We start from the raw sequence: 24,465 nt of genomic DNA, 5'->3' as shown, positions 1-24,465 counted from the left end.
ATCAACATCATCATCATCATCATCATCATCATCATTATCATCATCATCATCATCATCATCATCATCCATCATCATCATTGATAGCATGACATCAGTGTTCAACAGTGATGCTTCACTGCCGTAAAACCATCATTTATTTGAAAGCCTTGCTGTGAAGAAAAGAATAAGGATGGACGGGGAAGGGAATTAGTGCTAGCTAACTACAAGCACTCAGAGGTGCTTACATCTCCAGAGATTAATTCAGGCAATCTGAATAGAAACTGACAATAAGAACGCCATTGACCTCGGTCGACAGCCATATCTTTTAGTGTCTCCGACCAGATGCAGTAAAGTTCACGCGGTCCTCATCCTGGAAGGCAATTAGCACCGATAGCAACCAAACGTTTCGTGATCTGCTTCATAGCCCTCTGCCAGGTCAAGGGTTGACCACATCTCTGCTCCCGCCACTTTGAGTTGGGCATTAAAAACAGCACTGTCTTCGGCAAACGATGGTTAGGCATACGCAACACATGCCTCAACCAATGCAGCTTCTGATGCTGGACAAATTCTTCAGTGGAAGTACACAGCACCTATCAGCTTTTCAGCATAGCTTGTCTACACTTGAAGGACGACGTTTCTATAAAAAAAACTGCACAGGTAGATAGCACCTCACATCCCCACAAAATTTCTCTCACAAGGAAAAATCTTTTCAGTGCATCCACATTCCGAGTCGTACCACTCTGCACGCTTTGGTCCCCTCTGTTCCCCAATGCTTGTAGATTTTGAAATGTGTGCTACGTTTGACGGCCGAATCTGAACTGGGGGGAGTGGAATGGGAGGGAACTAAAATTCTGCAACATCTGTTCACCGTTGAACCGTATTTTAATGTGAAATGTGCATGAACAAAGGTTCAGCCATTGATCTGCAGCATAGCAATCCAATGAACCAAAACCCATTACTTTCATCGCAGATTTAGGTTAGAACGGAAGCCAATACAAGGAAGAAAACGTGCAATATTCTGGGTAGATTGGCGTGGATGTCGATATCGCTGTTTGGGCAATCGCTCCCATGCGATTCACTGCCATTCTTACGTCGTAAACTGAGTGATTGTCACTCAAACCGTTGTTGTTTTTGCGCTGGGTGGTTGGCTAGTCATACAGACTGAATGATGACGACTGGGTGTGCACGTGTGTGCTTGCTTCCCTGCCCAGCCCCGCAGACATGCACTTGGGCTTGTTGGATGACTCATTTTGCCACGAATGTGCCTATTCCGCCCAGGTTATACGGCATCTTTCGAACCACTGGTTAGCGCACGCGCATGCGTTCAATCCAACCTAGTCACTATTTCTAAAAGAAACGGAATGGACGCATGGGAACAAATGAGCAGTGGGATGGGCATTATCCTCGTTTTTACTTTCAACGGACGAAATCAATAAAGTGATCACTCACACGGCGCCCAGCCTTAAGCAAACATTCGTTCATTTTTTTAATGTGAAACATATTACTGGGTTTCTAGAAAAGTTGCATGAACTCTTGGAATCTGCTGCGTGAACACACACACACACACACAAATACCATTAGCAAAAACCGACTCTATTCCTTGTTTCGCGGAACTGCCCAGTTGGAGGCTGGGACCAAGCCAAAGCCGAAAAAAGACTGCTGGAATAAACATCAGTTTGGGAAACTTTCCCATATGGCTTGTTCGCTAAGATGGGCAATTTGATTGCAAACGTTTCATCACCAATCGAGGTGACATCATCAGTGCATTATTGGGGACCTTAGTGATGCATAGCGATGGGAAAGTGGTTGTGCGTTAAGTCCACGCACGCTTCCCAATAACGCACTGATGATGTCACCTCGATTGGTGATGAAAAGTTTGCAATCAAGTTGCCCAGCTCAGTGAACAAGCCAGCGACCATCTACCCTACCTGAGCTACCAACATTTTCCTCTCCTATATATAAATTCTGTTTATCAGAAAATACGAATGTGCAAGAATGCTCATTTGAAATCGCGACCATCTGGGTAATGGGAACTCAGAGTTGTCATTTGCTGTTCACTGAAGTCTATGGGATCTGATCTGTTCTCATTTAGGTATCTATAGTCTTTGAAAACTAGACATTATTTTGGTTGTTGTGTCTTTCACAGAATAAGGAATATCTTCAGTGGTCTCGAGGAATTTCCGTTGTCTCATTTGAAAAAGAGTACCTAGTAATTCAAAGTGACTTAATCCGTATCTCATCATCGGAACCAAGCGCACGTAATTAAGTGTAAGTATAATGGTCGAGCTAAAGTCTGATTCATTCGGAACAAAAAGCAATAACAGTAGAGTTCATTCTTTGCTTCTTTAGTCAGTCTAACGATTATCTGGATCCCTGTAGAGTTTTACTTTGTTTACAGCTCGGTCGGGTCAAATTTGACCCGATGGTTGAGAAATCAGCGAGGTTATCCCTCTCTCTCTCCTCAGTGGTCTGAAAATTTTGATTTGCCGCGGAGCTCAATTTTCTCGCAGTTGCCACTGACCTGGTGTGACCTGGTGTTACTTGACACATTTTTCAGTTTAACGGTACGCACTATCTGGAAATGACGGATAAGTGTTACCCTCCATAGTCTTTCGGATACATCCATCGGGTGCCCAAATAAAGTTGGTTCGTCCAATCATGCTTAATCGACAAAACCTTGTGAGCCTAATTCATACCTCATACACTATGCATACACTTCTGATCACGTGCCAGTCAGGCCTCCAAATGCTTTCCTACAAATGGCCGTGCGTGGCAAAATTTCTTCTGTGTAGTGAGTTTATTAAACGAACAGTAAAATATTCTAAAAACTCCAGGGTTTGCAAATTGTTTCCAACCCTACCGGTGTGGCCCTGTTCCTCAAAATTGCCCTTATCTTAGGATTAGAGGGGGAAGCATATACCTGGCGAAATACACTCATTCGCATACCAGTTTGGTCCAGCACATTCATTCGCTGTAAAATTTTCCAAACGAGAGGTACATCTGTTCCAGGTAAGTCTCCCATTAAAACCAAATCAGTATGCAAATGAGTTTATTTAGCTAATTCTGTGCAATTTGGGTAGAACATAAGGTTGACGGAAACTCAGGGCTCTGCCTACCTGATGAGCCCCAAGAAGGGCGAAACCGGTCGTGGGCTGTTGAAGAATTTTCAGCAACCTTGGGGGTAATGTATTACGTCCAAAGCATATAACTCTTTAGACAGACCGTCAACAACCTTGTAGCGTATGGTTCACACCCCCAAAGAATGCACGTTTTATGTTTCTAACCACATTTCTCGAAAACCTCGGCTGCATTCCAGGGAAAAGCAACTGAACTCGTAGAACCTCCTAGATATGATGCAAGTCATGTCACTTTCGACCTCGATTTGGCAGAGAAGATCAGTGCGTGGATTCTTTAGGTTCGAATCGCAATTGCTTATTTTCGGTATATGTAACAAGCAGATAACATACCAACGATAACGTGTCGGAATGTTGTAGGTTGTTGATCAGGTGGCTGCTGATCTGTTCGCCGAGTTTGACAACTGAATTGCAGAGGCTTCGTCACTGTATGCGGACAGATCACCCGTTCACAGTATGTGCGTTCAGCAGCGCACGGAGTATGTCTCTTCGTATGGAGAACAGATCAACAACCAACATGCTACTGAGTCTCAAGGAGTGTGCATCTGAGGCGGTAGATCTGAGTCATGACCTCTGACAGCAGCGAAATAGCCAGGTCTCCAGACTTTATATAACGACTTTTTTGAAAGCACAGCTCATATATGCTTGTCAAAGCAAATTCGCAACAAGCTTCTCGATATGTATCAAAGGCTTTCGTCGAAGACTGTGAGAACTTTGAAGTTCGGCGGCTCAGTAAAGTATTGTGTCTGCCCAGTAATCGCCTCCCAAAACTGCACCATATTTTGCACATGATTCAGAATGGCACACCCGAAATTAGACGACACGTAACCTGGCGAAAGGGTACGAAATCGGTTACGGAAAAACTCTGAATGCTATCGACGTGACCTGTCTTCCACAGTGGGCTCGGGTTTTCTTCCCTCTGTTTGGTCACAGATTCTCCGAGATGTGGCTGTCAGTCAGCTGAAGTTTGTACTGAGAATCACTGAATGACTGTCGAGAATCGTGTGCACCTAGAATTAATTCTTGAAGAGACTTTCCTCTACTTAATGGACAGATGATGAAAAAGCACCGGTGCCCACCGCCAGCATGCTTGATACAAGCAATCATAGCACGACTGACTGGAAATCTGAGTTTCACTAGGGAGAAATTTCGATAATACTGATGCGATAAACCTCGTCTATAGATGCACTGAACTCTCTAATCACCTGACTTATGTGTTTCCATTTTTCATGGATTTATTGACCAGTCGTAAACACGCGTAAAACACGTGACCACATCCGTGCATCTCGCTTGCAATTATTGTGACAAATTGCCATTGGGGCTGATGACTCATCGGTGCTAATTATACCTTATCCGTTGTTTCGTTAGGTGCCACCTTGAAATCAGTGACACTGGTGTGATGTGTCATCACTTGAGAAACCATAATTTGGGCTTCTGACAGTTATTTACAAAATGTTTCAATGTTGCATAAATTTTCAAATACACAACTCCTGCCGCTTACTCAACTGAAAAAACTGAAGGGCGATAAATAAGAACAAAACTCACCGTATTTATGGGCAGAATTCATCATGAAGGAGGGTTTTTGCAATGGTTCTCGTTCCAGTTGGGGCCGAAGACGGATTAGCCATTCACAACAAACCGAACATCTTGAAGTTTAAAGGACCGGAAAGCATTCTACTGGATAAAGTGTCCCTTGTGTCGAAAGGTCCAACTCCTAGGACAACCACTGATCGTATACCATAATACTGAGGCTCCAAGTTTGAGATGCCCTATTACCTACGTCAGTTTATCACGTTTAGGCCCAAATAACGCTCCAGTTGCCGGTTTAAAACGTACTTCCTGATTTTGCAACAATTACCAAGCTTATAAAAGGTATATTTTTGGTCTGTTCCAGCAGCATACTCATCGAACAATTTAGAACAGGCCGAGGAGGACTTGCACAGCAGTTGTTGAGACAACACATTGTTTATTCTGGCAAAAACCCCACAATGAACCTCTTCTCTTCGATGGTTTTTTGAGTAGATAGCTGAAACGTAAAGCACCAAATATAGGTGTATCACAAGTCAAACCAAATGTACATTTTTCGTTATTTTTCGGATTAAGATTACGTGTGCTCTGACAAGTGTGTGCAACCCTCGAAGATGACTTTATTTCTTGTTTAAACTGTCCTTCAATGTTAGTCCTTCTTTTTGAGGGCAGGATTTTAAAGGTTGCGGATGTGGTGGAGGGGATTCTAAACTTGCTCACCTAGCTTCGGTTTCGAATAGCGAGGAAACCTTTGGGCTCAGAAACCCCAAGCTGGAGAAACCAAAATAAGGAATCACATGCACAGGGTGCCTCGGACTCCCGGCCTACGTTGACTGGATTGTGGGATGCAAAATTTTTGGCTGAAGTTATCTTGACTACTTTTAAGCCATGAGTAATATACTTAGAAGTGAAATTTTCCCACCAGTTGCACGGGGCCTCCATCTGAGATGACGTAGTCCCTCGAGAGGCCAGTTAGTGCCAGGTCACGTGAATTGATTTGCGCACTATTTTTTCCATGTGCGTATCAATCACGCTGCTGATCTGTGAATGTCAATGTTTGAAATCCGATCGGGAAGTTGGAATGTACGAATCTCCCCAGAATTTAATGAGGTGTGTACCTTTGATGATGTGCCGCGCTTTTCGGCCTTTTAGAATAGATTGGCTACAGTTTCAGGTTGGAATGTGGGTTCGAAATTTCCAGAAGGTTGGATGCGAACATAGTTGTAAACGGTGCACTCCGAGTAGTCAATAGGAACATGCTGTTACTCTTATAGACTAATCTCAAAAATGTGCCGGTCATAGGCCTGACTTTGGTAATCTTTTTGGAAAGAGAATGAGACATATATCCCGGAACTCAGTCAAGTGAGTTTTTCTCTATTCTGCTCCGTGGTAGTCACAATCCTGTTAGTCATTTATTAATACTTTCCTTTTACTACTTCCCTTCAGAATGGTTTGAACGCCTTACACCTGGCCTCAAAGGAAGGACACGTGGAAGTTGTCCGAGAACTACTGAGCCGTGGCGCAGATCCAAATCGTGCAACCAAGAAGGGCAATACAGCTCTGCACATTGCAAGCCTGGCTGGACAGTTCGAAGTGGTCAAAATGCTTCTTGATGCCGGTGCAAGTGTTAACACTCAGGCGCAGGTTGGTTTTCCTCTTACTTAGTTGGCTGATTCTCTCCGATTATGTTTTTTTTCGGGTTGACTTTTGAGAATCCCACAACGTGACTCAATGTTTCACATGACGGCCACGCAGCCAAAACCGAAAGTTTAGTTAGAATAAGAAAGCCTGTGAGTTATTTTGGAAATCAGTGCGCAGCAGTTATTTCAAAAAAGGTATGTGCCGATGGTTATTAGTAGACCTTCGGTTTGTGTGCCAGTATAAGGAGTGAAGATAATTTATTGTGAACCATTTTCCAACCTCTACCTACTGCGCTCCATATCGAACCAATAGGGTTCCCTATTCGAACACAACAAATAGTGGAACATTGGGTAAACTAGATCATAGTGACGTTTGAAGCACGATAAAAAAACGGGAGCAAAATTTTGGGCAAAATCGACCCCTTTCGAACTTTAGGTCTGAGGACGCAGTGGCCAGATTTTGAGTACAACCAACATTTCGGGCTTCAAAATCAGTAATTTTGCCCAGTGGTTGTTTATTAATTCGAAGTGAAGAGAAACCTGAACTGTCAGCTTTTTCTATAGAAATACCTGTTTAATTAGGAGACACTTTATTTTCTTTACTAATGGATGGATAACCTACTGCATTCAGTGGCAAATAAGTGAGTAATTTTTATTTTTCGCGATTCTAGTGGACCATGATGATGAGCTTCCAAGATATGAGTCTCAAGAGGCAAATTGAAAACTAGGTTTTATTTCCCCTGAGAAACTGTTCACCACTGTGATTTTTTAATGTAGCAATCTATTTTTGGAGCAAATCACACCACCGCCATCCTTATTCTGCTGTGAATAATGCAACGATCAGCCCGGAAGCTGCTGAAACTCGTTTGGTTTACTTTTATTTTACCATGGACTTTGTACGTGTGTATTTCGTCTCAGATCAAAGACGTTAAAACCGAGGGATATTTTCTCACTACGTCGGCAGGAGGAATGATCGCTGGCAGATACCAGATGGCATCAGTTGATGTAATGAGGTTTCGCTTCATTGCTGTTTGACAGTAACTCACTCTCTACACAAAACAAATTCCTTTCAATTTAACTTTTCGAGTTACTACGCCTGATGTAGTTTTACTGGACTGTCTTTGAGTGTCTTTTAGACCAGTTGGTAAAACTGTTAGTCGCACTACGCTTCAAGCACGCCTGCGTGGAGCTTCGTAAACGTGAGCACTAGGCTACAAGTAATTCTATTCTATCCTCCTGAGAAGATAGATCATCCCCTGTGGGTGCTTAATCGTAAAGAATACCCCGTTCTGCTAAGGCTCATTGGTTCAGCCGAATGACAAGAGACAACCGCCAGCCATTTAACTTGTGTTCAAGAGTAATTATCAATGCTCTTAAACCCTGGAAACAACTTCTGCTGAATCCAGCGATTATTTAACTGGCTTGTGAGATGGCTAAAGTGGTTAGATAGCGAATTTCCTGACCGGAAGATCCACGGTTCGAACCCGACCTCTGCTTCTCGACTTTCCCTGTCTAGGCTTGGGCAACCTGGCAGTATCCCAGCCTTCGTGCTTCCTTCGGGTAGCATGGCAGCTAGGCATCGATGTTACAGTTGAACGACGATTAACTGGCTTGTTGAGCGTTTCCTCGATTAAAATGTGATGTAGGTTGTTGGCTTCAGATTCATTGTGAAGATTCGTTTTACCGACTGCTAATATCGGCAATCCAACCCCTCACAACTACACAGAAGAGGTTTGATACACATGGATATCAGGAACGGGGTAACAGATTTTTGTGCAATGAACTAATTGCCAGAGGATCGGTCCGCTGATCCAAGTATCCGTCAGTTGTTCCCCCAGGGGACTAACATAGTTTACAGCGCGACTCCAGTGGAACTAAGTTTATCCTGCTATTGTTATTAAAAAAGAAGACTGTTGCCTTGCAGTCGAGCATTTCGGTCAAACTCTCTAGGTGAAGAAACCAATCACCCTCCCCTCCAGATTTGGGCACCCTGGTCACACAAGTATGATATGCCAGTTAAATCAGTCACACGATCGATCAGTTTTCGATTGGTGACCTCAGTTTGTGTGCTCTATCTGTCCGAATAAATGAAATAACATCTGCTATCCCTGATGAGCGTGCAAACATTTTCCGTAGTACCTATTACATCCTCTCTTACTCGATTACCTTCCTGTCTGGCAGCTTGGTACTAGTAAATGCTGCTGCTGTTAGCAGTTTCCATAACGATGCAGCAGCATACGGCTGACATCACCTTCTGGGAGAGTGGGTAAACCACAGAGTAGCTTTGTCTACCTGACGAAAAGTTTACAACAGCTATTGTCTAGCCACAACATACTACTCATAAGGTTACTGAAAATTCCCCAATAATCCACTACTGGCTTCGCTATTTCGCGATTTTCTATCAGCGTTCGGTTCTGCCTGAACCCAAGTTGGACAGCTTCTGACAAATACTCTCATTTACACACACATTTGGTTTTGATTGGATAGTCATCTGAACCCAACTGAACCATCCGTTTATGCTGGGCCTCAACTGAGTATACTGAACCAGGCCGCCCCATGTTTCAGCTCTTACGGTATCCGAGATATCATAATATATTGTTGTCTAGACGTAACACACTGCTCGTAAACGGGCCATCATAAACGACAGATTCAGGTGGATTCACTTGAGTCCCGTGTCAAACGAGTGTAGCATCCTGCTCACCAACTTCTAGCTGCCTCCTATGTCTATTCAAAAATCACCTTTCTCTTTCGCACCTTTGGAGCACTTCAGAGGCGCACCTTCCTGTCGCACTTCTGTTTACAGAATGACTCACAGAAATTGCTGACATCTTACCCATGATAAGACCATATGATGCACAGTCTTTCCATCAAACTGGGCAAGCACTGAGAGTTTCAGATCTAATTTACTTCATCATTTCGACAACGCAGTCAGGTATTCAATGAGGGCAAGTAAGAATACTCCTGGTGAGAAGATCAAATGGGGGGATTCTTTCATCAGGCAAATAAAGTAAAATCGATATTTTGCCGAGAAACTTATTTTTTGGATGTTCTACCTGTAAAGGTGGATTTTGTATCATTTCGTTCGTCCCTCTGTTCAAAAATGTCACCTTCAAAATCTCCGGTAACCATGGTAAATCGCGCCGTGTCCTCCTATATGGGAGAGTACGATCCTTTTGGTTAGAAGTAGGACAATGAGAATTCGATACTTAGATGTGAGCACGACCAGATCATGGAAGAAGCTTGAATCGATGTCGAGCCCCAGCCGTTAAGATGTCTTGCGGACAAAAATGGTGAGGAAGGAAGATACTCATTAATCGACTGAAACCACAAAAACATGTCATCCTAACCGAACCAAGTGGAATGAGAATGTACCACTGTATAGTTGTAGTAATGGTCATACAAACTGGAGCAGGAAGTTGCCTCTTTATTTCTCCTCAATGTTTCAGCTTAAATCTGATACAGAAAAGGCGGAGAGTGAACAAAATAGGTCTTACAAAGACCTCGTTAATTTCATGGAGAAGGTTGGCAACTGGATTTACTGTAAGCAAATCACACATGAGCTGGGTGAAGGTGTGGAGTCAATCCTAGTTCTCTGCAATCTATGAACGCTAAATCCTGGAGATCATCAATCTGAAACGGTCTCGCATCATTCTGCAAGCTAATGTAGAAACACCTCTGTGAGCATCTTGCATAAAAGACTGAAAACAGAATCGTTTTGTTCTCCTGGTTATACGAAACCTTTGGATCTATTTGGGGTTGTGTCAGATATTTACTTCTTTGTCAAAGTCACCCTTGCTTGCATTCATTTTTTTCAAAAGACGGATGATGGCGTTAAAAAGCGATAAGAATTGTCCAGTGTAAACTTTCATCCCCTCATTTTGTCTTTCGTCATACCGAAATCACAGAATGGTTTCACTCCGCTCTACATGGCCGCTCAAGAAAATCACTTAGAAGTCGTCAAGTTGTTGCTCTCCAAGGAGGCGAATCCAGCCCTGACCACCGACGATGGCTTTACCCCTTTGGCAGTTGCCCTACAACAAGGCCATGACCGGATTGTAGCCCTATTGCTGGAGAACGACTCAAGAGGCAAAGTCTGTTTGCCTGCTTTGCATATTGCAGCCAAAAAAGACGATGTGAAAGCGGCCAATTTGCTACTGAACAGTGATGTGAACGTTGATCACCAGTCAGCGGTAAGTTCCCGCGATGTTGTACTGATGTGATTAGTCAGTGTAACACACTTTCTCCCTGCGGAATATAAAACAATATCAGGCCGTTTATGACGGGTGTATGCACCTGGTCGAAGATTCCAAATCTGTAAACAAATAAACTGCCTGGTCCAAACAACTGACTGATCATTGTTTGATGGAAGACTTGATATCTCTTTCAAATGTGGTACATTGCTCGACTACCTCGATGATGGTGTGGTTCACGATTTTTTCCAGTCAACCTAATTCGGCTTAGGAAGCGAGGGAAATTACATCCTTGGAGATTACTGAACAAGTTTGTTGTTCCAAAATTTTTCGGCTTAAACACTCTCCTGGGCAATGCCGCTCCGTTTTCCTAAAAACGCAAGCGGGGGTCGGGTTGGGGGGACAACTTTCAGTATCAAACTTATCTACTACATAGTTCATACGAGCAAAGCAACAAAATGGGGTCTCGTGACAACTGTTGGTATGAAACAGCGTTCTCGGTATATATACACTATATTTTCGATCATGAATTTGCACAATATTTCCTGATTGCTCCACTAATCCCTGCGAGTTCATCATATCCGAAGTCCTGGACACTCTGGAGAAACCGTGAAGACGTGTGAGCTGGTTGGTGGAATCTTTCAGTATGTGCTATGAGTAGTCTAGGGTCATCATCATCATTAGTGTCAGATGTAATAACCGCGCACTTGTCGTACAGTGGTTGTAGCTGCCCCAGTTTCGTTCACCGATGATTCGGGGAGGTGGGGTAGGTGGCTGCGCATTGGAGGCGGGAGCTGATAAATTAGTGAGTAGATACAGCACTGCTAAGTGAGGGACTGGGAAGGGAGCTATGCATTTAAGGCAATAGCTTGGGTGCATGAGCGCCATTGAGGGCGCGACTGGACCATGTCTGACAATGTCTCTAGCCATTGATGTGGCCCGTCTCGGGGTCCCCATCCAGGAAGACGGCAATGACCAGCGCAGCTGAGTTTGCTAGTAATGGCTTTTATACTTCGCTGCCAAGTCATTGTTTGACCGCTTCTGGCTCTCTTCCACCCTCCAAGTGGTTGTGCGAAAAGAGCCCTTTGAGGAAGTCGGTCGACTGGCATACGCAGCACGTGGCCAAGCCAGCGCAACCTATGCAGTTTGATCAGTTCAAATGTCGAGGGTGAGTTACCTCACAGTATACGGATCAATTACTGAACAATTTTTGTGATGGGCTAAGCCATCTGCTTCAAAAGATTCTCACCACCACTTAGATGCTTGAGCTTGACTTTCACGAGGTAGTGAACAGTGCCACTGGACTCACTGGTACGCCTTAGTTAGCAGAAGAGGTCTACACCAGTGTGATGCGATAGATTCATCCCATTACGGGACAGATGGTTTGCCGCCAATCACTCCGAGATGCATACTTACTTCTCGGTGGGATAAACAAACCTCACTGGCAAATGATTAATCGTCCATTTTAATTGCTCACCTGCAAAGAACGGAGTTGTTAGCTCATCGGTGGTGGTCTTTGCTGTAGTTGTACCAGATAACTGTTCTCTCACTTTGGTGGAACATTCTGAACAGGGTTTCGCTCTGTAATGACTAATCGGATGAAAATAAAGACAGCACATGATTGCTATTTGGACTAGCGTGTTGCACTCCGCTTTTATCACTGACTGCTTTATCACGTCCACCTGACAGTCACCAGACCATGACACATCAAGCACAATCTTGGGTTTTCTCCATTCTTCGGGGCTAAAAAATACTGCACTGGTCTTCAGGAGGAGCACCATTAATTCCCTTGAACCGTGTTTGAACTTAGAAAGAGGGAAGGTGACGCTGAAGTGGACAGCGAGGTGTGATCACATGAAAGTGAATCGGCCACATCCCTATTGTATTACCATGAAACCTTCAGAAACCGGGAGTTCAAGAAACTGGACACATCAATGTCAAAATTTTTTGTATCCGCAAACCGGTGCGCAGATATACACCTGAGATTCTCTCATGTAGTTTTTGCCGCGGAAGCAAGTGTTTTGCTATAATATATTCTCGACATGACTGATGTGAATACACTATGAGAAGTTGCCACAAACTACACGAAACTGAATGAATTGTTCTTTTGGTCAAGTAAATAAACATAACGACATTCATAGAAGTCTGAAGTCGCATCCTCTATGGCCTTGCGTGATTAATGTCATGCTCCTAACCAGGCACACTCCAGATGAGGGCGGACGATTTGTCTGCCAAACACATCGGTTGATGATTTGTCAGTAAATGACAACAATGATCCAATTCCTGCAAGATGGTTACACGAAGCACACCATTTTGGCAGTCAGTGGCCCGCAATCCTGTGAAATGTCGAAGTGCACCTCTGGGTTTGGAATAAGAAACATAATGCAGCTATAGGAGAACACGATCCACACATGAACCTGATTTCTACACAATAAGATCAAGAGGGGCACAGATTTAGTCCCGAAATGGCGAAGTTTTTGACATGTGGAAATATAAGGTGGGCAAGGGAGTTCCTAGAACCATGACAGTCACAAACTCAAAAGGTAGGCATGTCGATCGCAACCTAATCTATGCAAAACTACAAACAAAGGATCGTCAAACGAATAATTCAGTGTGAACTGACGGATCAGCGGAGAAACATGGTAGCCAGAACAAGACAAAGGTTATGGAGTCCGGGTCGCAGGGGTCAAAGTTGGAGGCCTTCTAAGTGTTGACGAATCAGAAGGCACGCCAACTGGCCAACCAACAGCACTGATCGTTTAAGCCGCCAATCACAATCTCCGACCAACGAGACGGACAAAAATAAAAGCACAGCATTCCTGAACATCATCACAACGATGGGCCACTAAACAGCAAGGCAACGCGAACTTACCACACACGGGTGATATGACCTCCAACTGTGAGGGAAAGTTTGCAACTAACTTGCCAAAGTCAATGAACAGAACATTAGCCATCAGACTCGCTTACCTGATCATACTCGTCACGTATCTATCTCGATCACTTGCGTGACCATCGCCCCAATATTTGCTAGAATCAGTTTCATTGGATTTTTGAGCAAAAAACCTTCTCGACTATATCTACTCTAAATGAACTTTTCCCAAACTAAATGGCCACTTTCCTGATCAGTTTATTGCAAAGGACGATCCAACTAACCTTTCTGACGGTATTTTATTTTCCTCAGCTTAGTTCTCGGTCTGAGCCTCCCAAGCTAGCGTTCACGTCAAAACAAGCACTAAAGGTGCACAAGGTCTAATAATGCCCAAAACGAAGTCAGGAACAGTTGTACAGCGCTTCATATATATAGCGTAGGCGGTTATAACTTTCTGGAATTTCTGACGCGTTCTGGATGCGCCATTGGCAACCGCCATTTGGCCAATACTGGGTCATGATTGGCTGTTGGGTCCAGATTCTCGACCAACCAGATCTGGTCTTGATGCCGGACCGGCAAGCGTCCCGATTTATTGGGCTAGGCTTATCGGCAGTAGCAGCGCCTGAAGACGTGCGGTATAGCGAAATCCATGTAGATTCCTGCTTAACACTTTCTAAAACGCCGTGTCAGAAATGAAACAACCTGCACGCACTCCAGAAATACGGAATAAACTGTGACAAACCGGGAGATGTTGGTCTATCTGTCTATCGAATCCATAACATTATTCGAAGCAAGAAGAAGCACATTTTGCCATGTTAAACGTGATTTCTACGGTGGTGCATCAATGTCCTGCGGAAATTTTGAAAGCCACGCCGTAATTTAGAAGCTCACCAACAAAATAGTCGGCGGTTTGAAGTTGCATCAAAATTGAACTTCTCTCTGGGACTGGTCCACCCAACTGACTAACTCCGCTCTACTGCTTACAGCTGTTGGGTGTTCTGAGAATAACTGAAGTCCCTTACGAACACATATTCTATACCCAGTAACTGAGTCGCAGAATCACTGTTTGAACAAAAAGCCAGATTCCTCACGAAACTGAATCACTTGTCTAACAAACACGAATCCTGTGATTGATCGGTGTTGAGATTAATCTCTTACTTGAAGGCTTAAATCCCAGGTGTTTTATCAATCCATTGCGGACGATATCAAACGCGTGAGTAGGAAACCCACCAACTGACTCGGAAATGCACCAAAGCATGTGCTAAATGAATCAGAAATTTCATCAGCTCTGTGAACGAAACTATGAACAGCACTGCAACCCTATTTTGAACGTTGAAGTCCGTTGGCTACCCAATGGTACTTGTTCACCCTTTTGTGAACATTGTTGTTCAAAAGAATGCAGATTACGAATTTTCAAGGGTTGAAGGGACTGAGAAAAGATATACTCCACATATCCGGTCGAAGGCTCAAACGAGTTATTCTGCAACCCCAAGACAGACGTTTAACCCGAATTGATTTCAAGTAATTCAACGTCACCTTGGCTGAGAGAATCAACCGATTCCAGTAAAACATTCTCAGAAAAAATTCGTGTAAGCCACTTGGTCTTTTCAATTGAAATGAAGATATAACGCCACAGGATGATGAAGGTTTCGGAATAGGAGCTTGGTGAATTTTATGGGATCTCTGTTGAATGCCGTGAGTTGTACTCACGAGGAAATGACAGAAATACAGAGTCAAGAAAGAGAGGTGCTGAGAAGTTTAATGACGAATGGTCTAGATTCTTGGCGCAGTCTTCCCTGGGATGAAGCCAACCATCCCACACTAACTAGGTTTGGGGCATCGAGTTGGTGCAGCCTCCACCGTACGCAATAGTACTGCTTTGCTATGACGAATAGTAGCTCAGTTTATTTTGTTGCTTCCAAGGTGTGTTCTTACCACTTCATTTCTGTGATCAGCTGACCTGCACGCCTACCGATAACCGTGCTTCACACATCAAACCAGTCCACTCAAATAACCACGGAGTTTACAAACCTGAAATGTCCACTGTCTGATGTTACGAAAATTCTGCCATGTATGGAGTAATACCCAAAAGCTGAGATGGACTGTTGAGGACCATCAGCTTTACGCAGTTCATGGGTTCCAAGAGGATATAAGCTCACAGCCTTCCAGATAGTGGTTCACTTTCAGGGGGTATATCAACACTCACCTTTCATTCGTGCAGCAATATGGTCTAAGCAAAAACCACCAACCCACCGCTACGCACCACCATGCTCCCCAATAACGCACTGGTGTTTTCACCTCGATTGGTAAGGAAACGTTTGCAATCTAATTGCCTAGCTCAGCGAACAAGCTAACGACCATTTACACTACCAGCTACCAACATTTTCCTCCGTAGAAAACACGGTCTAAGTTCTGACTCTCCGGGTTCCGCATTTCCCGAGGAACGTCTGTGTGACCTAGGAGGTGCTATCATGCGCAAGAAGATTTGTCCCTTACTTGTCATTGCGACAATTATCCAATATCATTCAGGAGGTAAACTTTCGCAGTTATTTCATCAACCTGCTAACAGAAACCGTGTGCTGTTTCCACCAGGGAGCCGTTCTCATGAAAAACCCTATGAATACCAGAGATTCGCATATTATAACGAACATGACCTTATTCCGAGGGTTTAAGTTTTGTCTTCCTAACTTCCTAACTGCTTATTTCAGGTGAAATGGCATCTCGAAACTTGGTGCGATTCTCACCCCGGCAGATGATGAAGAACAAGAGTTGGGTACGGATGACACGCTAAAATGATAGAATCGGTCAAAATAGGTCAAAGTGTCTGGGTTACATTGGATTTTGCTTGTCCAATTACGGTGGTTTTCTCTGGCCGCCCGAAAGTTTTTTGACAGCAACATGGTTTCAGGAGTGTGCGATAATAATGTCATTAGGTGTAGATTGATTCGGCAAGGCCGGGCGATAATGATCACAAGACTGATCAGAAGACACTCTGATTTGAGGGCAGATTGTTTAAGCCCGCATGTTGGACAAGCTAGGGACAGCCAGACAGACTTTTTGCACCAGTTGGCTGTTTTTTTCTATCTGGTGCAAAGTACAATATACCTAGGACTGGAAACAAATTCCCACATTTTTTCCCACCCGCTCTTGTCCGTGTTGTTTCTCCCCTTTTTCCCATTTAACGTGAAACATTTTTGTGTGCCATTACTGACTGTCATCCTTGCAGTCATCGACCCGAGTGAACCAACCTTCGTTAGTTGGAACGGTGCAGACACGGAGATAACTTTTGGACAGATGCCGATGCGTTTGCACTCGGTTTGCAGTGCAAACAGCTGTTGATGAGTTATCACAAGCATACAAGTAAAAATGCAGCATTTGAGGCCGAAACACTATCTCAGCTCCTTTGAAACGATGGCCGTTGTCTGCCAGGCAGTGGACCGCGACTCGAACTTTGAATAAGCCGCTCATTGCCATTAGACTGATGTTGTTCTAAAATTGGATCTTACTCAGTCATCAAGGTGTCTATTAAGACAGATCTGCTCGTAAAATACCTTTTAGAAAAAGACCTTTTTGGAATGTCAGATGTCTCGTCGAAGAAGAGTTTTCTGGACGGTTGTCGTGGTCAGTGAGAACCACTGTTAACCACATCTGAGCTGGAGATAGCTCAATGGCTAGGACGCTTAATCACTGAAGGAAAGGCTCGTGGTTGTGGGCCAACTCTGTCCCATTGACTGCTCCTCTCTAATCTTGAGTAACCTGGATGCATCTCGACTCTCGAGTTTCCGACACAGCAACTAGGCCCTGAAACGGAGGTTACAAGTGGACGCCTACAATGGGTTAATGAGAAGTCTATCTTGGCCATCACTAACGTGTAATCTTTGGAGCGCCAACAAGCCTCGAGTTGAAATCACATAAGCAGGCGATCATAATAACGACAACAATGTAGCTGTTAAAAACCGGATACATGACACCTGTGGCTTCCAAGCAGCTTATATGTTTGGACAAATATACTTGGCTTAACTATCGATTGATCACACCAAGCAAAATTAGAGGGAGTCTGGTAAAAAGTAACAGTATTAGTGCTGATACTGATCTATTCAGTGACAAACGGAGTTTTCAATACTGAGAATCCTTTTGACGATAGCTTTACAGTCATCTTTCTTGTTTGAATTATTTGATTGGCTCTAAACAGAGGGCCTTTTTGGGATTACCATTGTGGTGTCCGATTGGCAGCCTCGCTTTCGAACAGGCTTTTTCCGGGACACTTCAGCTTGCGTCTTCACGAAAAAAGGCACACAGGTCAAATCAATTTGATTTTCGCAAGAGACTCAACTGAATCTACAACTGAATGTGCTGCACACAGGCCGCCTCATGTTTCAGTTGGAACGATTTTCGAGATATCGCAGTACGTTTTTCATGAAGGAAACTACCAACAAGGTTGCTGAAAATGTCGAAGAGTTTTAAGCAACCTTTTAAGTAGGCGTTTTCCTTCTTCAAACTTTGCAGTTGATGTGCGCGTTGTTGTCAACCTGGCACTCCGGCAGAACTCTTCTGTAGTGGTTTCCTATACTTTCTCAAACACAAATGTTCAACACACTGCTCATTTCTATCTTGGAAGGTGATTTGAAGTAGTTCGCGCCTAGAATCTGCTGGGCGTGGTTTGTCCCAAAAGGCATCTTCCGACTAAAGGCTTGTTAATAAATTATGGTATAGCTCATGTGCTATTTTAACTTGACGGTTAGTAGGCTTTAGCTCATTTTGATTGTTCTTGTAGAATAACACTTTTCTGACGTAACTAAAAACTGCTTAGCCCGGAGTAGCATACTTTAATCGTCAGGTGTTACACAGAAAGCTCCGTCGGGCGCTTGTCAGACAATCCCAGAAAGGTCAGATTCTTGAAAGTATTCCTAGAATGTCCGAAACTTACTGGGACCATCCAAATCGCAGTAGGGAAGCCGTCAACCCCCAAAGTCAGAAAATCCAGCTGCCGATTGGACGCTCAAGTAGTCAATCAATTCAGCAACGGCAGATGATGATGAGTGTTCAGGCATGTCATAGAAGCACGGCTGACGTGATGAGTATTCAGGCATGTCATAGAAGTAACGCCCGACGATGGTGAGTGTTCACCCAGCACTGACCGGACAGTTTGGATTCAAGGTCAAAAGTGCGCTTCAAATACAGCGATGCCTCTTGTAACGTTTGCCCTCGCTTGTTTTCAATAAAGTTGCTGTCTACCTTGTTGGAGAATCGTTTTATGAACATTCAGGCACTTCAGCGTCAATTGCGGTTAGTTAGAACAGAAAATCTATCCAAATCCCGCTGATCTTCCACTATGGACATGCTGTTTGAGCTCAAAATCGGTTCTTCTTTCCTTTCTGTGTCTTTTTTACATATCCACTAAATTTTCACCATGATTCACCGTCACCGAACCTTTCCAGTTAGACATAGTTGAATGGAACAGGTAGATAAGCTTGTCATACAGCGCCAGAAATCTGCCATTGTTCATTTTCCGTGGCCTAGATGTACTAGTATGATGAGGGCACTCCAATCAGAATCGCGGAGATCTTCTGCTAAGTGAGCAGCAATTTTCTTCCGGGACAAGCGTGGCAAATGAACAACTGGGACGTGTGTCCATGTGCGTACCTAGGGTCAACAGTTTTTATCACAGAAACGCTCGTAGCGGTTACACTCACCCGAACTATCAATATCTTACATTATTACCAAAATTTCTGCTTACTGACGGGTTAAAGCTTCGGCCGCGACGTTATGACTGCTGAAATCCCTCTCGATTGAATTGGTACTCATTCCAGCTTCTCTAGCTTCCGACTTGGAACAATGATAGTTCAGAATACTCATCCGCTGTGTATAACCCAACACAAAATTTGACTCTTTGTTACTCCTAAACCTTTCCGAATGCACAGAAAACCCTCACCAGTCCTGACTGTACCTGGTAACTTCTTTTTTACACGTGACACACAAACTGCTTCTGCAAGTAATCGGGTTTTTAACAAGTATCCCGTACTTTAAATGGCATGTTTCACACTAACCTACAGTAAGATTCACGTGATCTAGTGGGAATAACTCGCTGACAGTCGTTATGAAACGAAACATGAAACTAACTGTAAAACTGTCTTCAAAATTTTCATGAAGGAAACTACTCACAATGTTGCTGAAAGCTCTTCGACAGACCACGGCTGGTTTCGCCCTTCTTGGGGCTCATCAGGTAAGCGCAGTCACCGAGTTTCCGTCAACCTTATGTCTTCAAACCTTCTGTGAGTCGAAGAAAACGTAGGTTTTGCCAATACTTTGTTATATTGAATTTCTCTAGTGTCTTTAGTTGAGGCGCTGTCCCAAAGTTTATCGCGCTAGCAAAGATTGTTTCTGGGATCGACTTAATTGACACTTATCATTCTATGCACCTGATTGTAATGATACGTGTGATTGGTTTCATCATCAACGTGAATCCCATCAGTGACACTTTCGTCTGACTTTTTACCACAGGGTGCTAACATGCGCACACTGGTCTAATAATTGGGCCATAGTTTGCCAGATATCGAATATTCCACTAACTTTTTACCCTCAATGTGTCCATAAGGCTAGAACGACACAATCGGAAGGATATGAGGTTGACGGAAAACTTTGCTCTCTATGAATCGGGTGCGCTTATTCCTCACTAATTCTATTCAACCCCCAACTGACCTCTGCGGGTAACTGGGTACTGAGCGATGGGAGTTAAAAGTACTGTCAATAATTGTGCCTTCCGATGCAAAATCCACCACCAAGAATACTTGGTAGGAGCCCTCTGAGGATAAAACGAGAGAGTTACGGCGAAACATCGTTGGAATGGCAGAGAACAGAGTGACTGGGTTGAGGTTACGTTCGTATGTGAATGAGGGAAGGTTGAATAGCCAAAGGAGTTCAGCGACGACCTGTTCTGGGAAAAAAAGCGGAGAAATGTGTTCGGTTTTACGATGCTTTGGAAAGCAATAATCAGGGTGACTGAGTAGTCATTGCCCGGTCAGACGATGCCAAGCGAGGACAAGAGGAAAACTCCTGTGATGACCTTCACTGGTAATACGGATTAAGGAAAGCGAGAGGAGATGGGAAGATGCTTGTAATTTATGGATCATGGAAGGCGGTTGTACGGAGTAGTACGTAAGGAGGATGACGGCAAAGACCTTAGCGTGCAAAAAAAAACACAAAGCTTGTTCGTGAGTCTAGTAAAGAGGTTGAAATGACTCTGATAAAAACTCCGGTTGTTTACTTTGGGGAATTTGTAATTCAGTGCAGTGATGTCATATACAGGGTGGTTGCGTAGCCGGAATGGAGCTGTGCGTTAAAATCAATGGTTATCGTTGTCCCTAAGGCTGGAAGAGGTTCCCGGGGAGTGAATTATGAGAGGAATAGGATAGGAGAGAAAGAGATAGTGGATTCTGCGAGATTTCACAGCTGGCGTTCTGGGCCTCGGTACAACACCGTCTGCTCCAACTTCACAGAGCGATCAAGTGGAAAGCCTCTCCAACCGACCAAGTCTGGATACGCAAAGGGAGGTTGGCGAGGAGTTTTGCCTTTTAAATCCCAGAAACACCTATGAGGGTCACCATTCTGTCACTCCGAACTGGTGGTGGACTCAACAGAAATGGGATCTGATTTCCTCACTCTATGCTAGAGCAAACGAAATTCATCCACACTAACTTCATGACAAGGAGTTGGGCTAAACCGGTCTACGCTTAATATCAAATGTATCCACCTCATCTAGTTGAATGAGTCCAGTACAAGGTAAATAAGGACTGAATAGAAATCTTGGTAAAAACATTCACAAGCTGCTTTCTTTCTCCTTTTGTCCTTACTAGAGTGGCTTCACTCCTTTGCACATTGCTGCACACTACGGTAACGTGAACATGACCGAACTGCTCATTGCGAGAGGTGCCAATATCAATTTCCAAGCCAAGGTACGTTGCACTTTTGCCTGTGGGTTTTTCTAAACAAAGGTTACTTTTTCAGTCTGTCGGTTTTCACCCATTCCTACTAGTGTGGCACTGAACGGGAAACGTTCACATCACTTTCTTTTGAACGGTCCCCTTCCTTTCCTGAAGTGTGAGTCTACATCAAAGAAAGGGAGAACTCGACTCGAGTTTTGCTCCCAGTAGAGGTCATGAGCGTCGCATATTCTCGGCCGTGCTGAGGTCAAGCTCCGGACACCTGTTACCACTTCTTCACCAGCGCAGGCTGGACTCACCTAGGTGATCACTTCTGACCAGGCAAACGTGCTCACGCCTGAGCGATATGACACTGCCGGAAGCATATCTTTCAACTGCGTACATTAAACAAGATAGCCAGAAAGAAGTACATCTAGTGAGTTCGTGTAGGTTTCCTGATGATAAGTTATCGTACGAGAAATTAGCTACGTTAAAGTTTCTGCCTTGGTAAAGTCGAGCGGCGTCCGGTTGTAAATCAGTTCAAGAAAACCACATTGTTCATCAACCAGCCGTGACTTGACAGAAATGTCCAACCTGTCTGTCGAATTTCGCTTGTTCAGATTTCCTTCGGGGTGTGCACCTGAGCCAATCGTAAATAAAAACCAAAGAGATGAATGGTAACTCTCGACTCTTCCGGATGGATTATCCGACCATTTTCGAGTTGAAACGGTCCTCTGTAGTTTGTCGTTCAGCTTTTCAGTGAATTTATGCTCAATAAAGTAACAAACCCCAGATTAACCGTGAAGATTCGTGGAGCTAACTGCCCCCAAAATGTCTGATAACCTAAAACTTGTTTGATAAAAAGAGTGATATTGATATAAACTGGTAGCCAATTCTTGGAGCGATGAAAGGGTCAAGTAAACTGTAACCTGGAAGATGATTCATACCGATGAAAGCCGATTCAGCGATCCCACTAACCATAGCTTCTAGTGGGTTCTCCGCAATTCCTCTTGATTGCTTTTTCCCATTACATCAGTTCTTCATGTTCTCTTTCCTTTACACATGAAAACGGACTAATTTCTTCTCAGTGCACAGCGGTCATGCGACCTGAAATCGCCATGCACGACGTTTGCGTAGAGCAAAGCGAGAAAGTTAAAATATAGCCTACGGGTTTAGGGTGCTAAATAGAAAATTACAACTCATTGAGTTTTGTTCAGTTTGTAGTCAACCCCCTAGGGGTGAGCGATATTCAATAGACTACGCCTAATGCACTCAGTAAGCTGATTGCTTATTCACCGGACAGTTTGGATAAAATCACGTGACAATATCAGCAGTTGATGGCGAATCATGAATGAATGAATTCAGCCTGTTTTGGAACAGAATGCATTAAATTTGTAATCCAAAAGCAGAGGGAATTCCCCGAAATTGCGTGAAGCAAGCCACCATCTGTCAGAACACCAGGGGGGCATTTCCCATACTCTTGGTTTGGAGCTGTAGAGTACTTTGTCTATTCATGTGGCGAAGTAATCACGTGTTTAAAACCACAAACTGACAGTGAAACCGAGTTTCTCTGTGCGTTTCCTCAGTTGAATTAGACTGACTCCAACTTGGAAAGAACCTTAGAAATCTGACAGATATCTTGTGCATACACTGTGTGCGGCTTCTAGCATGCTGGCATAAGACGCGTGCACTATATCTGCAAATGACGGGTGGTTTATTTGGTTGTGGATGAAATTTGATAGTAGAACATAGGGTTGACGGAAACTCGGGGACTGCGACTACCTGATGAGCCCCAAGAAGGGCGAAACCGGTCGTGGGCTGTCAAGGAGTTTTCAGCAACCATATGAGCAGTGCATTACAGAAATTCGATACGGTTTTCTTCCCCCGGGGCCATCTCCTCTCTCAGCTCTCTTCTCCTCAAACGACGACGCTCCCAAAAAAACACTATCAGTGAGTTCGAAACCACACTGATTGGTCTTTCGAGCAGTTGGACTGGCTTTGATGTTGAACTGAGCTGACGGAGCCTGAGGGTCCAATTCAAACATCCATCATCTTCGAAGTTGCCTTTCAGAAGCGTCACAGCGCCTTCAAAGACTAACCGGCCAGTGGAACATGCTCAGCCGTTTCGCGCAATCTGGGTTCAAGTCGAACATAAGATTGACGGAAACTTGGGAACTGCGCCCACCACCCAAGAAGAGCGAAACCGGTCATGGGCTGTCGAAGAATTTTCAGCCACCCTATGGGTTACGTCAAGAAAACAAGGCATTCAGATATATCGAATATCCTACCACCTGAAACATGGGGCGGCCTGGTGCAGTACATTTACTTGAAGCGGACCATCATAAACAAGAGATTCAGCTGGAATTTAAATGAGTCTGCTGTGAAAACCACGTTGGTATTCTTGGTTTAGTTGTTAGGCAATTCAGGGTCGGTATTTTATGGGTACAATCCTTCTGGCTTGACGCGGTTGAAGGAGTCCCTCCATAAATTGGCCAGTTAAACTAAACGGCCAAATATATGTTCACCTCTGCACAGGACTGCGCAATACATTTGAATGTGCATTCCATCGGAGAATGGCCTATGTGCATTCTTTGGTGGACTTTGTACTCGGCTGGTTGGATAGTACGGGTGTCGCTTTGGACAGGCGTAGATATTTCAGAGCAGCGAAGCATAAATGATGCTCAAAAGCGCCACTCCATGCGTCCGGCGATAAATATCATCACCATCAATAGCATGACATTGATTTTCACCACCGATGCTTCACTACCCTACAACCAAGATTTATTTGAAAGCCTTATTGTAAAGAAAAGTATAAAGATGGACGGGGAAGAGACTTAGTGCTAGCTTACCACAGTCATTCCGAGGTGTCCACACCTCCAGACATTCATTTAGGCACTCAAACGTTTCGTAGTCTCCTTCATACCTCTCTGCCAGGTCAAGGGTTGGTCACCTCTCCGCTTCGGCCACTCTGAGTTGGATGTCGAAAACAGCACTCTCTTTGGCAAACGATGGTCAGGTGTACGCAACACATGTCCCAACCAATATAGCTTCTGATGCTGGACATATTCTTTAATAAAAATACCTGTTGCACAACTGAAAACTCGCTTTCCAATTGCCTGGTTACGGATTCGCCAGCCCACACGAGATAACGGATGTCGAATAGAAGACTTCTCAGTTCCGCTGCGCGAATAGGCCAAGTCTCACGTT

General features: G+C 44.1%; 2 protein-coding genes across 2 annotated transcripts in view; one reads left to right on the top strand and one right to left on the bottom strand.

The window, feature by feature from the left end:
* T265_06031 (hypothetical protein) overlaps positions 1-299 on the bottom strand; it is a gene marked incomplete at both ends in the record, with an annotated part of 7,298 nt that extends 6,999 nt beyond the window's left edge. Inside the window, one exon of the mRNA XM_009171190.1 lies at positions 225-299. Coding sequence (XP_009169454.1) covers positions 225-299 — 75 coding nt within the window. The remainder of the gene's footprint in view (positions 1-224) is intronic.
* Positions 1-24,465, top strand: part of T265_06030 (hypothetical protein) — a gene marked incomplete at both ends in the record, with an annotated part of 146,642 nt that overhangs the window by 11,111 nt on the left and 111,066 nt on the right. The window contains 4 exons of the mRNA XM_009171189.1: positions 6,087-6,284; positions 9,727-9,801; positions 10,186-10,470; positions 21,193-21,291. Coding sequence (XP_009169453.1) covers positions 6,087-6,284; positions 9,727-9,801; positions 10,186-10,470; positions 21,193-21,291 — 657 coding nt within the window. The remainder of the gene's footprint in view (positions 1-6,086; positions 6,285-9,726; positions 9,802-10,185; positions 10,471-21,192; positions 21,292-24,465) is intronic.

The sequence above is a fragment of the Opisthorchis viverrini genome (genome assembly GCF_000715545.1).
Source record: "Opisthorchis viverrini unplaced genomic scaffold opera_v5_121, whole genome shotgun sequence".
NCBI classification, from domain to species: domain Eukaryota; kingdom Metazoa; phylum Platyhelminthes; class Trematoda; order Opisthorchiida; family Opisthorchiidae; genus Opisthorchis; species Opisthorchis viverrini.
Note: the sequence above shows the minus strand (reverse complement) of the source record. Positions and strands in the feature narration are given on the sequence as shown.